At 40.0% G+C, this 13,839-nt stretch overlaps 1 protein-coding gene and 1 long non-coding RNA gene across 2 annotated transcripts in view; one reads left to right on the top strand and one right to left on the bottom strand.

The window, feature by feature from the left end:
* cacna1ba (calcium channel, voltage-dependent, N type, alpha 1B subunit, a) overlaps positions 1–13,839 on the bottom strand; it is a 144,133-nt gene that overhangs the window by 109,029 nt on the left and 21,265 nt on the right. The window contains exons 4-5 of the mRNA XM_051075122.1: positions 3,586–3,677; positions 2,906–3,058 (exon numbers count right to left, since the gene is read on the bottom strand). Of these exons, the coding sequence (XP_050931079.1) occupies positions 2,906–3,058; positions 3,586–3,677 (245 nt within the window). The remainder of the gene's footprint in view (positions 1–2,905; positions 3,059–3,585; positions 3,678–13,839) is intronic.
* Positions 4,846–5,604, top strand: LOC127143183 (uncharacterized). Its single transcript, XR_007814436.1, has 2 exons — positions 4,846–5,259; positions 5,463–5,604. It is a non-coding gene; the product is annotated as an uncharacterized LOC127143183 (long non-coding RNA).

Here is a 13,839-nt window from a genome sequence, read left to right as displayed (position 1 = left end):
TGTTTATCATTTACAAAAAAACTACCAAAACTAAATTCTTGACAGTTTAAATATGTCAGTTCTCAACATTGTCGATATCAAAGTCAACAAATAACAGAGAATGTGTTCAAAACTGAACAAAAAATAAATAAACCATCACATCATCAAATGAATATGTAGTAGTCCTGCCATTAGCACGCAGTAGAGCTCTAATCCTGGCTGGCATGTTCCCCACGAGCCTTTCACACTGTTGAGGGGTAATCTTGTCCCATTCTTCTTGAATTACTGCTTTTAATTCTTCTACATTCTTTGGTTTACACTTTAAAACAGACCTTTTGATAATCCACCACAGATTTTCAATGGGGCTCATGTCCGGGGATTGAGCTGGCCACTCTAAGACCTGTATACAGTGCTCCTGCAGCCAAGTTCTCCTGGCCCTGGATGTGTGGTGAGGGGCATTATCTTGTTGAAACATCCAGTTTTGACCTTGATGGAACAGTGCACGTACAGAAGGGAGCATGTGGGTTTCGAGAATGGCGCAATACTTGGGTCCAATGTGCCATCACAGACAGTGAGATGACCAACACCAGCAGCACTCATGCATCCCCAAACCACCCCAAAGCTGTAAACTGGACTCATCTGACCACAGAATCTTCTTCCAGTTCCTGGCTGTCCAGTTCTTGTGTGCTTGGGCCCAATGACGCCGGGCTAACCTCTGTCTCTCATTGATCAGGGGCTTCTTGACAGCCTTGTAGCCATGATCTAAAAGTGGGCCACATACAATGCGGGTGGAACACTGGACACCAGTTTGGTTTGACCACTGCTGCTGAAGCTGCTGTGATGTCATTCGGTGGTTTTCCCTGCACATGTGGATCAGAATGTGGTCATTTCTTGCTGAAGAAACCCTTGGACGCCCAGATCTTGGTTTGTCTTCCAAGCTGTTGGTTCGTCTGTGTTTCTGCAGAGTGTATCCAACTGCTGAAGGACTGCATCTGCACTTCCTGGCTATCTGCTGCTATCATGCTGCATGCTGCATAGGATTATAAGATGTGCCCTCTGTGTTTTTGTTACCTCACTAACCGCAAATCCTGCTTTGTAGCACAGGCCTCAGGCCTCAGGTTTCAGGTTTCAGGTCCCCTGTCTGCAAACTTCAGCTAACTGGGCTGTGTGTCCTCAACAACATGAGGAAGCGCTGATTTGACAGCACAGCTCATCACAAAATCAAACATACTAAGATGATACTAAGAAAAGCTCTGTGATTACAGGAATTTTAGGCAGGATTGGAGACAAAAGCCACAGAACTGAGATCTATGCTGTAGGTGTAAGAGAGAGGATGTTGTTGTTGGCGGGTTAACTGGTGCAAGGGACAAGATCCAGATACTGTTTGTAACGTTCAAGATGAGGACACTGGATGGTGTCTTGTTTTTGTTATTTCATCCATTCATTCATTCATTCATTATCTATACCACTTATCTATAAGGGTCATGGGGGGGCTGAAGCCTATCCCGGCTGACCCTGGGCTAGAGGTAGTGTACACACTGGACAGATCACCAGTCCATCACAGGGCTAACATATGTAGACAAACAACCGTTTTTCTTATCTGGTTTTATCCAGTTCATTTGGTTCATAGACTAAAACAGACAGAGGTCCACACACTGTAGCTGTGACATACAAGGTCTGCTGTGACATCCACCAGGAAAGTGATACCCTGAGCTCCATGCTCCCCCTCATGCTAGCTGGTGGACGTCCCTGCAGACTATTTAGGAGTGCTGCAGTATGTGGACTGTCTGTTTTCATTGGTTCAGCAACTTGAATATTGTGCGCATCTTGCATACGTTGTTGATCCACTTTGTTCAGCCCTTTATGTTTCAAAAACATATATGGACAAGACTGTCCTTAAACCTGAACAACTAATGCTGTTGCACCCTTTATATATTTATTTTTCCTATTATTGTTGTAGTAAAGTTGGCCTAAAAATTTATTCTGAGTGGCCTTAAAAAAGTCTTAAATCTTATTTGCCTAAAGCTGTAGCAACCCTGTAAGTTAAGTAAGTTAATGTTTCTAAATAACTTAACTTGATGAATGAAGTAAACAATCCATTGGACATTTAGTCAACTGAACTCATGATTATTTGTTCTGAGAGTTATAACAAAGAAATTTGAACTTGAAAACATCACACTTATATAAATATACTCAGTTAATAACAGAAGCAAAGTTTAATTAATATAATTTATTGATATCTGACAATGCAAATTATACAATTAATGTGGAGTGAAAACTATTTTTTCTGCATTCACCAACAAAAGATTACAAGCTAGTAATTCTAACTCAATTTGACTCATCCAGGTCATTGATCTGTATTTGTAATGAATCACAGATTAACCCTTTAACTGTTACTTATGTCAAATAACATAACGTGGATCTGTCCCTGATGTCCCTGAACCAGCTGGTCTGATTCGATATGGATATATATATATATATATATATATATATATATATATATATATTCAGAGTGTTCAAGACCTGAAGATTTTAGACTAGTTGTTTTGTATCTTAAGATGTGAAGCAGATCTGCCTCTTGTTTAATTTTCTGACACATATCATATATTGGAGAAATCTGAGGCTAAATAGAATACATCATAGAAGTGAGGCATCCTCCTATAAAAACTTTTATTTGTCGCAACATGTCAGAAATGTGACCTGAAGCCTTTTCAAAATTATGTGTATTAGTATGGACATAGAAACCTGAAAAGGTTATTTGGCAGTGGAGTGTTTCTGACAGGGATGGGTCAGGTTTTTTGTCACTATAATGCTTCAATCAGCGTAATATTCTTAGCCAACACACAGGGATGATTTAAGGTTCTATCAACTTATGTCCTGATTAAAACCAAGAACGTGCTTTATCCTCACTGCTCCTCTTGCTTACCTGTGTCTTTCCTGAAGCAGGTGCGATGGAACTTGCCCATGTAGAAGTCAAGGCCAATGATGGCAAACATGAGGATAGCAAAGAAGAGCAGCAGGCCGATCTGCAGCAGAGGTACCATGGCTTTCATAATGGACTTTAATACCACCTGAAGACCTAAGGCAAGACAAGAGAAACATGCTGTTTAAAACACAGGAGACAATTTTATTGTTTTGCCCAGAAAGGCAAGACAGATTTTTTTTCCTTTCTTTATCTGTGAAATCAAACCTAGAGCAAGTCATTTTATTTATCTTTTTTTTCCAGCTTTTGATGGAGGCCGTAGTTGCCAGATAGTTTTGGTTCTGGTCTCTGAACACACATGATGGTATAAAATTTGGAAACCTCACTATGATGACAAGACTCAGTCACTGCACCAGACTGTTGTTCACCAAGAGTTCCAGCATATTAACTTCCTCTAAAACCAAAAAATGTTAGTTTTCACTCTCTGGTTATGTATGGACAAACAAATGAGATACGATGTCTCAATTAACCAGTTTCCTCCTGCTTCCAGCACCTGTGCTAAGACTGACTACATCCTTATTCCAACTCTGTTTCTGGAATCTCTTTGGTAGTCCTGCATATTATCAGTGTTAGTAGTTACACTTATTGTGATTAAAATGTGCTAGGATGTGAAGCGAACTTACTTGGAATGCCAGAGACCAGTTTGAGCGGCCGCAGTACTCTCACTGCCCTCAGTGTTCTCAGATCAAAATCAGCCCCCACGGTGGCCAGGATCCTGTACACACAACAGCATGGAGTCAAAATTACAGGCATCTGTACAGTAACAACCTTTCTCCTTTACTGGTCTGCTTTCTAAAGGGGTGGTGATTATTATTATTATTATTATAGGACTCCGGGCCAGTTGATTGCATGTTCCACTGGCCCACTGACATAAAAACAAACTAGAACTGAATTTCATTGTTTAGTACTGATTCCAGCACTGTTTGCATGTCTATGATTGTCTCTGATTTGACAAAGTTATGACTCTGAGAAGAGTTAGCTTCAAAGTATTCATTGAGGAAACCATAATGCCCCCAGTTTTAATAAAATCTAAATTAATTTAATCTTACACCAGGTGTTGCTGGTGATTATAGTTGTGGCTACAGTATTTTTCAGAGGAAAAACACTACTTCTAGTTAATCTTTGGAATTTAAATAGTGTATAATAATTTAAATTCAAATAGTGTGCATCTTCAGGTAAAACACAAAAATAAGTTTTCAAGCATCAAGCATCAACAAAGTCTTGATTATGTCAGGATTTGGCAGTATGCCTCTCTCCCCTCTTGTGGTCAGTGTGTTTCCCTTCCCTGTGTCTCCTGTTTGTCTCCCCCTGTCTGTGTTTGTTTCCCTCCAATCAATCAAGCACTCCTGACATCAATCTGGTTCATTTCCTCACCTGCTGCATTTATACCCTGGGCCTTCACTTCAGTCTTCGTCAGATCGTCCGTTTGCCTGCATGGTATTCCAGCGCATGACTCCTAGCTTTTTGAAACCCTCTCCATTAGCTGGCTACCTTTGTCTCTCCTTCTACCCAGATACCAGTACCTCACCTTTGCACGTCTGCCACGCCCTGGAGATCTGTTTTTGAAGTTTTGACTCACAGCTGAGTCCACCTTATAGTTGGAAGCCTGCCTGCCTGCTCCTTTGTCAAAATGTCCAGCTCATTCAGGACATTCCTGCTTGTATTAAACCTTTTGTTCCTATGCTTGTATGATTTTATATGATTTTTTTTATGAATAAAAAAACGAATGGGATCCTATGGGAGCTTTCCCAATCCCAAGGTTCTTGGTTCGATCCCCGCTTCAGACACTGAAATTTCACTGCACTTTCTGCCTGTTACGATGGTCCTTTAGCGGCTGGATTTGCAGTAGTGGATGATGAACAAGCCAAGGATTCAAAGGACTTCGACGTGCAATTTATTTACAACAACCACAGTGACACAACTAGAACAATTGAAATAGTCAGCCACCAGCAACATAGTTAGATGGAACTGGCGCCTTTTATACTGTGTCCCTGGTGGTCTACCTTGCATCATACCATTGACAGGTATGCTCCATTTCTGCTCCCAAGTGAAATTATTCCATCAGGACATAATTTCTAATTTTAGCAAAATATTTACAATGGTGTTCTCCTGTCATTCACCTCCCAACAAACATAAACCCCAAAAACACAATTACACCCAATATATTTAACATACAAATTCACCCAGATCCCCTCTACCTAATCCGCCACTTGGTCCCTCCCGGAACGTTCTTTACCCTGTTCGTACGCCGGGGACTTCTTTCGGCCGAAAACGGGAGCAGACACAAGATCGGACCGGTAAGTGTTTCCCTAACAATTTCCTTGTATTGACCACCTTTTCTCACTATAATAGACATTTAATTCATATTTAGGACACTTTTACTCTCAGCAGCTTCATGTACAAAATACCACAAAGAACTTAATTGAATGTTCGTTCGTCAATTATGAACAACGCATCTTATCGTGCCATCGGACCCTAACCGAACTCCCCTCTCTTCCAGGTAGAGCCCAGCGCCGGTCACCCGACACCTGTATTGTGACATGTTCAATACATATGCCATGTAACCAATCTACACTTACTACTCAAGATGCAAATATCCTGTACAACGCTCTGTGAATAATAAAGTGCAAAATGTCGCTGTTCATGTTTGTAGTCATTTGGTACAAGTAAAATCGTCATACTCTCCCCCACTATACAATATTTACAAGCCAAGGCCGACAGACACTGGTAACGAAGCGCCCTTCGTTACACTGCCATAGAAACTATTCTGCTGTGAAAATGTTTCACTTTTGAAGCTTTTTACTGTTTTGCTTATTCAGCTTTTTGCAACTGTTTATGTTTTTATGCTATTTTGCTATTTATAACAATTTTGCAATTTTACTATCACTACAATTGCTTTTACTGCTGGGTTCTCATGTTCAAGCCCCGACCCAGACAAAAATTAAAACTCCTCCTGAGAAAAGAAATAACAATAATGATTATAATAATAGATACTGTTATGAATACTTTTTGCAATTTTGCTATGTATACAATTTTACAATTTTACTACCACTACAATTCATTGTAGCACTGCATAGCTTTTTTTTAAAAAATATTATTACTAATATGAATAAAGATTTGAAGAGCAATAGTGTGGATGCTGGAAGCATTCACACGCATTTTCTGCAGGAAATGCATATTATCTAGTTGTTGAGTTGTGTGTACTCTGATGAAGGTCTGACAGGCTGAAAGCAGTCACTAATGTCATTCAGTGTAACAGCTTATATACAAAAAATATAGTGAGGCATATCAAGTGTAACAATTGCTTAAAATCTAAATCTTTAATTCATTACACAGTTTATGCATTTCATTACAAATTTGGCTTCTAACTTGTTATCTTATCACTTGAGTTCAGTTGGCAAAAAAAATTCCAGTGAACTGTTTACAATTCACAATTCTACTTATTTTGAAATATCATTAGCTTATTGGCATGTACTTTCCAGCATGCATTGTCCTGATCTTAAAATTCCCCAGAAATCCAAATTTTTCCTAATATGAAAAGACTTTGAAGATGGAGGCTATTCTGTGTCTTTTTATACATGTTTCCAAGGTGTTAGATGGTCCTTTCTCTCTGATCAAAAGTAAGATAACACAGACAATGGCGAGGACAGGTCTGTAATTCAGACAATCCCTGCATCCTTCTTGTGTTAAGACACTTGAGTCATATAGATGATACTGAACAATGTTCCTGGGCTCATTGCATCTTCTGGCCCAACAGAGGGGAAAAAAAGAAATGTAAACTGAATGTTCTAAATGGGTGCAGCATACAAATTCGCTGCTTTCACAAATGCAGTGCAAACCTGAAATTTCCTAGACATTGCTGGGTGGAGCTGTATATGCGAACGCAAATTGAATCAGTCGGACCGCACATTAAACAGACTTTATCCTGCAGCTCAAGGGTGTAAAATGTGTGTAATGTCTGAGTGAGCCGATAGAGCAGGTTATTGTTTGGAGAATCACAGCGGGTGGGTGGGTGTGTTGATGATGCTCTCTCCTGCACGCTCTGCCTGCAGCTACAGCCTGCAGCCAATTAGCTTAACTTTGCAAAAAAAACTGGAAACAAGGTAACTGGTAGCCTGTCTCCCTCCAATATCTTCCTACCAGCACCTTTTGAAGTTAAGCAATTATTATATTTTATCTTATTTTTTCAATCCACAAAAAACCTCATTAGCTCAATTATAGCCACAGGACAGTGCAGTTTGAATTATCCCAACAGTGCACCAACTTTACAGACTTTAGCCAGCTAATTGAGGTGTTCAGCTCAGCCAAATGCCCCCTGTCCAAAGAGCAGGCAAAATGCAAGCAAAATGTTCAGGTGCAAACATAATGAACATGAGCAACATTTTTTTGCAGTTTTGATGACTACATGCACTGGCACACACCAGGCGCAACAAAGAAGAGGCTGAATACATAATAAACAGGAAGAATGCAGAATCAGCAGACAGGTCTGGGTGAGTTTCACTCCCCAATCCCACGAGTTCCTCTATACCTTTTAAAAGCAGTAACAGAGGCTAAGGTCTCTGAGAGAGAGAAAAAGTTCATTCCATGATCCAAAATAAACAAAAGCTAAACAACCTTATTAATATACATCATCCCCAATATGTCATCAATAGTAGAATTAATAGGCAGCTGTATGATGTATGTTGGTGTGGCAGCTGCTGGGATATCAGCAGGGCTGATTATAGTTGCGTAACAATCAGGCTACAGGCAACCTCTGTGGTTATTACTCTGCTCCTCTGCATATTTGAAAACAGTCATTTATGTGTAGCAGGGTTATTATTACTGTCACTTCCTCTTTTCCTCATCGGGGTCACCTTCCATATAAGGTGTGTGTATTTTAAATACCTGTGCAGGTCAGTGTTCCGGGAACTGCTCTCCACAGCACATGCTGCGTGGCTGAAAGATTGGGCTGGTAGATGAGGTGCAACCTGTGTTGCTTTCAGTGGTAGTGTGCTGGGGAACACAAGGAGTGACTAGATGTGTAGGCTGGTCCCCCCGACAAAGAAATGCAAAACAGGGTATGGGGATGTTAGTATTTAGAAAATGCACAAGGTACGCTCCATAAATCCCAGTGTCTCATCAAAAGATTTTAATACTAAAGTAGCATTTTAGAGAAGGATGAGTGTGCGCCTGTGCCATGGAGTTGGTTCTGAGCAGAGGGAAAACAACTGAACATAATCCACTGAAGTTACCACAGCTACTCACTGTATAAGGTAAATTTTCCTTTCCCTCTGATGTCATCCATAGGAGTATCCCCTGAAATAACGCCCCTATGGCGGTGGCATACCAGATCTTCATCACCATGGTTACAATAAGGAACACATGGTTAAGCTTATTGATTGGTCACTGTTTGGTTTTGTTTAGGCATGAAAAGGTATAAAAAGCACTTGGCAAAGTTTACGCTTTGTCGTCTTCCTTAGATCAGTAAACACACACTTAAAGTTGTGAGTTCATTGTTAAAAGGATCATGACAGTGATCAGTTTCAAACATCATATTTCCCATGTCAAAGTCCTGCATGTATGAGACAGAAGATCCAGTTCTTAAAGCACCACCTTGTGGATCGTAGTTACCTTAAAAACATTCATTTTGTTTTGTCCATAAAAGTTTTTAAAACCTTGCTGTCTAAGGTAACTCGTAACTGAACATGTCAGATCTGTGAACTGTGCTTGAGTATAGATATACCAGTCAATATAGGTAAACCATCAAATTCCAGACGGCATATTAAACGTACCAGCTAAAATTCTTTATGAGATATGATTCCTGTGGATATTATGACTATAATCATTTTCAAGCGATAAATCCTTTCTGTGTTTGTGAAAACTTTGCTCTTGGTTGCTGAGCTGCATCACTACCAGCAGTGTCTAATACACCACCCTTCCCTCACCCTCCATTAAAGATGGTTTGTAATGGGCCTTAGTTTGTCCAACAGCTCACTCAACATGAATTAAAACTCCATTATTTGCATTCCAGGGGAGCTTCACTGACTGCAATTATGACTGTGTAGGAAAACATGACATGGCAGACAAATACAAACCTAGTTGGCTCTGCATTCAGTGCCAGTCTGAAATAGACAACAGCCTCACTGTAGCTGTGGAACAGAACATCACTTCACACACTCAGCTAGCATCATACTGCATGAGTCCAACCGGAAGGTTCAGGTGCATAAAAACACACTGATGTTCAAAAGCAGACACAAGGCATTCAGACATGAACATCTGCAATACAAGACATGTATGTATATGCACACACAGCTATACATTCTGTTGTAGCAAACCAAATTTTTATTTACAACCAGCAAAAAGTCCATCCAGCTTGATGTAGTGTTTTGATTTCAGCAGAGCAAACTTAGTGCTGCTTTCTCTGTTCTGACTGACCCCGAAAATTCATATTCAATTGAATATTCATGACAGCACTATACTTGGACTTGGCTTGAGGCCAAGAAAATATCATGCCAGAGCAGCATGAAGGCAAAGAGAGGAGGCTCTAGGGTTCATATTCGGTGACAAATCAGATTAACAGTGCATCTGTTGCTTTGTTCTGACTGCACTTTTCTTTTATCCCCCTGAATATGTTAATGAAGATTTTGTGAAAGTTTAATAAGGAAGATATCTGCCCTCACGTTCTGCCTTATTCCTCTGTGGGTTCAAATTGATTGTATTTACCAGATCTATTTCTCTCCATCACCTCTGCTCTCTCTCCATACGTGACCATTGGTGCCCATTTTCCTCAAACCAAACAATCACATGATGCCATTTGCTAAATATCTTTGCAATTATGCTGGTCTGTCTTTCGACCTACAATTCACACATCACACTCATTTGCTTGCTCTGCTTCTCACCTTTTCAGGTGTTTCCAAATTGATTCTGTTATTGTCTAGTATTTCTATGGATGAGGCAGTGATCACTGAGGACAATCCTACTCATTTATACAGTGATTATGGATGAGTGGAAGCTCTTGAAGTCAAGTAAATCAGCTCTAAACATAGATCCAGATCCTGGTCTTGAGTTCAAGATCTGTCAACATCAGTCGAAGGCCAGACAAAGGTAAATTATTGTCAAACTATTGTGTTTAAGTGCAGACAATCCATCCTCTTTGCATCAAGAAAGCTGAATACTAATATCAATGGGGCCTTCTTGTCACAGCCCACCTGCCGCATCACTTTTGTTTCTTAGTCTCTAACTCCCCAAACTGTCTGCATTTGGGTCCTTGCCCCCAAATCATGACACACACTCAGACAAAAAGAGAAGAAGTGACTTGATGCCCCAGCTGAGAGGGTGACTCTACAAGCTGGAGTATGATAAACTGGTGATTAAGCCCAGAAGTCAACAGGTAACTAGCTGATTGGCCACAAGGTCTTCAGCTGGTTTAGCCAAAGTTGTAAATCAATCCGGTTGCCTCTACAATAGGGAGCTATGCTGTAAATTAAGGAACAAGGTTACTAAATTGAATAAGAACATTATAAGAGAATATTATAAACAGAATACCAGTAAAGCAAGAAATAATAGCAAGAAAATATGGAAGACATTGAATGAAGCCTCTGGAGATGGCAAAGTATTTTAATATTTTTTTAACCTATCTTCATATGGGCCTACACTTAGAGATGCTTCTCATTAATGGAATCTTAACACAATACATTTTGTTAGGGCCCGTGTCCACGAGTAGCTGTTTTTGCAATGGTTACAAAAACCATCTTCTAGCACATATGAATTTTCAGGTGAAAGTCCCATGCGTGCAGAAGAAAAAAAACATTGTGCATTTACTTTTTGCACAGAGAACATGCTGAGCTTCATAGGCTTTATTATTATTATTATTTTTTATATTTTGAACTTCATAGGCTTTGTATAGAAAATTGCAAAACTGCAAAAACAGCTGCCTGTGGATACAGGCCCTTATTCACTTTTATTTGATCTCCCCTCATTGAACTGTCATTAGGCAGAGAGAGAGAGAGAATGAAAGGTAGAGTAAAGAAGGGAGAAGGTAAAAAAGAGGAATAATGAGGGAAACTAAGTGGAGGGTGTGAAGGGCAAGTTCAATCAGAACTAAGAGATAGAACTAGGTAAAACAACAACAACAATAGTAACAAATGATAAAAAATAAACAATAATAATAATGAAGATACCAAAGCAGACAGAAAGAGAAAGACTAAAGAAGGAGATGTAGATGAGATGCATTTCCCTTTGCACTGCACTAAAACTGTGGTAATTAAGGAGTAATTAAGGGCCCCACAAAACCAAAACAGCCTAAAGCCAATGCAACGGGCCTTAGGCTGTTTATGATGATTAGGCTCCAACTACATGAAATACGTGGACTTTATTATATAAAACTTATCTTACTTTATCTGCCCTACCTCAACCTAAGAACGTCTCAAGCTACATTTTTGTGGCCTACTCATGTTTTATTCACATGAAGAAGAAACATGAGTAAGCCACTCAACTCTATAACAACCAATTCTACTTTTGTTTTTGCTTTGTATACAAATACACCTGCTTTTAATTTGTTTAACATACACTTGTTGCTGACAGTGTGTCATGCTGTGTGTAACTTTGCGTTATGTGTCCCATTTGTCTGGTTTTTAGTGCTGTTCTGTCACTCTGTGTGTGTTTTATGGTTACCATGTAGACTAAATCTAGTACATCATGTAGTAATGTTGTTTAATATTGTACGTTTCATCACATATACATAATTATTCTTAATATAAATGTTAATTCCCATAAATCCTAATCTAATATACTGTAGTTGCCGTATAAATGTTATGAATTAAAAAGTTTAACTCTGAAATATAGTGGAGTAGAAGTATTACATACAACAAGTAGTTCTGAGCAATCTGATTGGTCCACAAGACATTTAGAACATGCTCAAATCAGCATGACAGCACGCCTTACTCATCACTAAAATATTACTCCACCATACATTTTACTTTGTTGGTAATCGCAATATTACACTTGAGTGTGTGCTTTAATGTCATATGAGCACTTCAGTGATGCTTGCGGACCTTGACACAAGCGCCTCAGCTTTCTCCATCAGCTGTATCTGTGACATGGTGCTATAACTTAAAATTCATGAAAAAGTTTGTGGTTGCAGAATCTACATCTGTGTGAGTAAAAAATGCAGCATCTTTGTTATAACGTGGTTGATAGAAGTAACATTTATTTGTGCAGTAGGCTGTTGGTTTAGTTTGGTAAAGTCTGAGACCTTGATAAAGCATTAACGTCAGCTCAGAGTTCACTCATCTGGGACTAGAAAATCATTTCTGTTGCTAGGTCGTTACTAAGGCTCTGATTATTTGCTGTAGTGGTAAACTCGGTTCCATTACACATAGGGGTCCACTGACGTGACTGATTGTGACTGATGGGGTCTGACTAATAACTGGATTATTAGTCAGACCCCATGTATTTCCATGGAAACGGCAAAAACACTTGCAAAAACCTTTTAATTTTGAGAGCAAATTGCTCCTCAACATGAACAGATTTTCGCAATATTACACTCGAGGGTGTGCTTCAGTGATGCTTGCAGACCTTGGCGCTGACCGCATCACTGTCGTGCTCAAATGACGTTAAAGCACACCTTCTTGATTAATATTGCTTAAGTCTAATACTCAAGAAATACTCAAGTAAAGTAGAAATCTCTCCAAACTGTTTTTGAGTAGCCTACATGACTTGTGTAAATATATTTACTTTCCCCCACCACTCATCAGCTCTTGTGGGCCACCCCTGATGTTGCGACCTGTTCTCCAGCATTCATGCATGTCACAGTTCACACTGTTCACACAGTTACAGTGTTACTTTTCCATCCATGTCTTTACTACTGTTACTACTGTTTACTACTGTAAAACACAGGTCATACTTGTTCCCGATGGAGATGTATAGCAGCTTGATCATGGCAGTAAAAACACTGTGAATCAGACAGAGAGGTGGAAAAGCAGACATCATGGTGAGAAGATGAGAGGAGAGCAAGGAGGATATGAAGGATATGAAGCCAACAGATGATGAGACAGAAAGAGAGAGTGAGAGAGGGAAAGAGAAGAAGGGAGGGAGAGATGAGCCACAGTGGAGACAAATGGTGTCGCCATAGAAACAAAGGAGGATCCACTGATCTCATTAGAGACAAACAGCCAGGAGACAAGCACTGACTCAGAGAGAGACTACAGACGTGTGCGTTTCTTAACATAAACATATTTGTATGTAGTGTGTGTGTGTGTGCTGTATGTATACACCGATCAGCCACAACATTAAAACCACCGACAGGTGAAGTGAATAACATTGACCATCTTGTTACAATACAATGTTCTGCTGGGAAACCTTGAGTCCTTCATTTATCACACCCTCACCCCCCAGTTGTAACAACACTCCACAATAACAGGGGCCTCCCTCAGCAGGATAATGCTCCCCCTACACCACAGAAACTGCTCAGAAATCTCTCAAGGAACACAGGAAAGAGATCCCAGATCCAAATCTGATCCAGCATCTGTGGGATGCACCAGCACAATCCAGATCCATGGAGGTCCCACCCTGTAACCCATCAATGTCCTGGTACCAGACACCCACAGAGGTGCTGTATCAATGCCCGACAGGTCAGAGCTGTTTTGGCAGGACAAGAGGGACCTACACAATATTAGGCAGGTCCCATCTGATGAGCTAAAGACTGACGGATGCCTAACAACAACGTACAGAAGAAATAATGCTCTTTTTGATTGACACTGAAGTACCACTGATGCATTCAGCTATAGATGGGAATCTCTGGTGTCATCCTCCAGCTGTTGAAACACACAGAGCCACAATATGAAAAATGTTCCCTGCTGTTAAGATTGTGCTAGTGCAATAAAATGTGACTGGACCAT

The sequence above is a fragment of the Lates calcarifer genome, linkage group LG13 (assembly GCF_001640805.2).
Source record: "Lates calcarifer isolate ASB-BC8 linkage group LG13, TLL_Latcal_v3, whole genome shotgun sequence".
NCBI classification, from domain to species: domain Eukaryota; kingdom Metazoa; phylum Chordata; class Actinopteri; family Centropomidae; genus Lates; species Lates calcarifer.
Note: the sequence above shows the minus strand (reverse complement) of the source record. Positions and strands in the feature narration are given on the sequence as shown.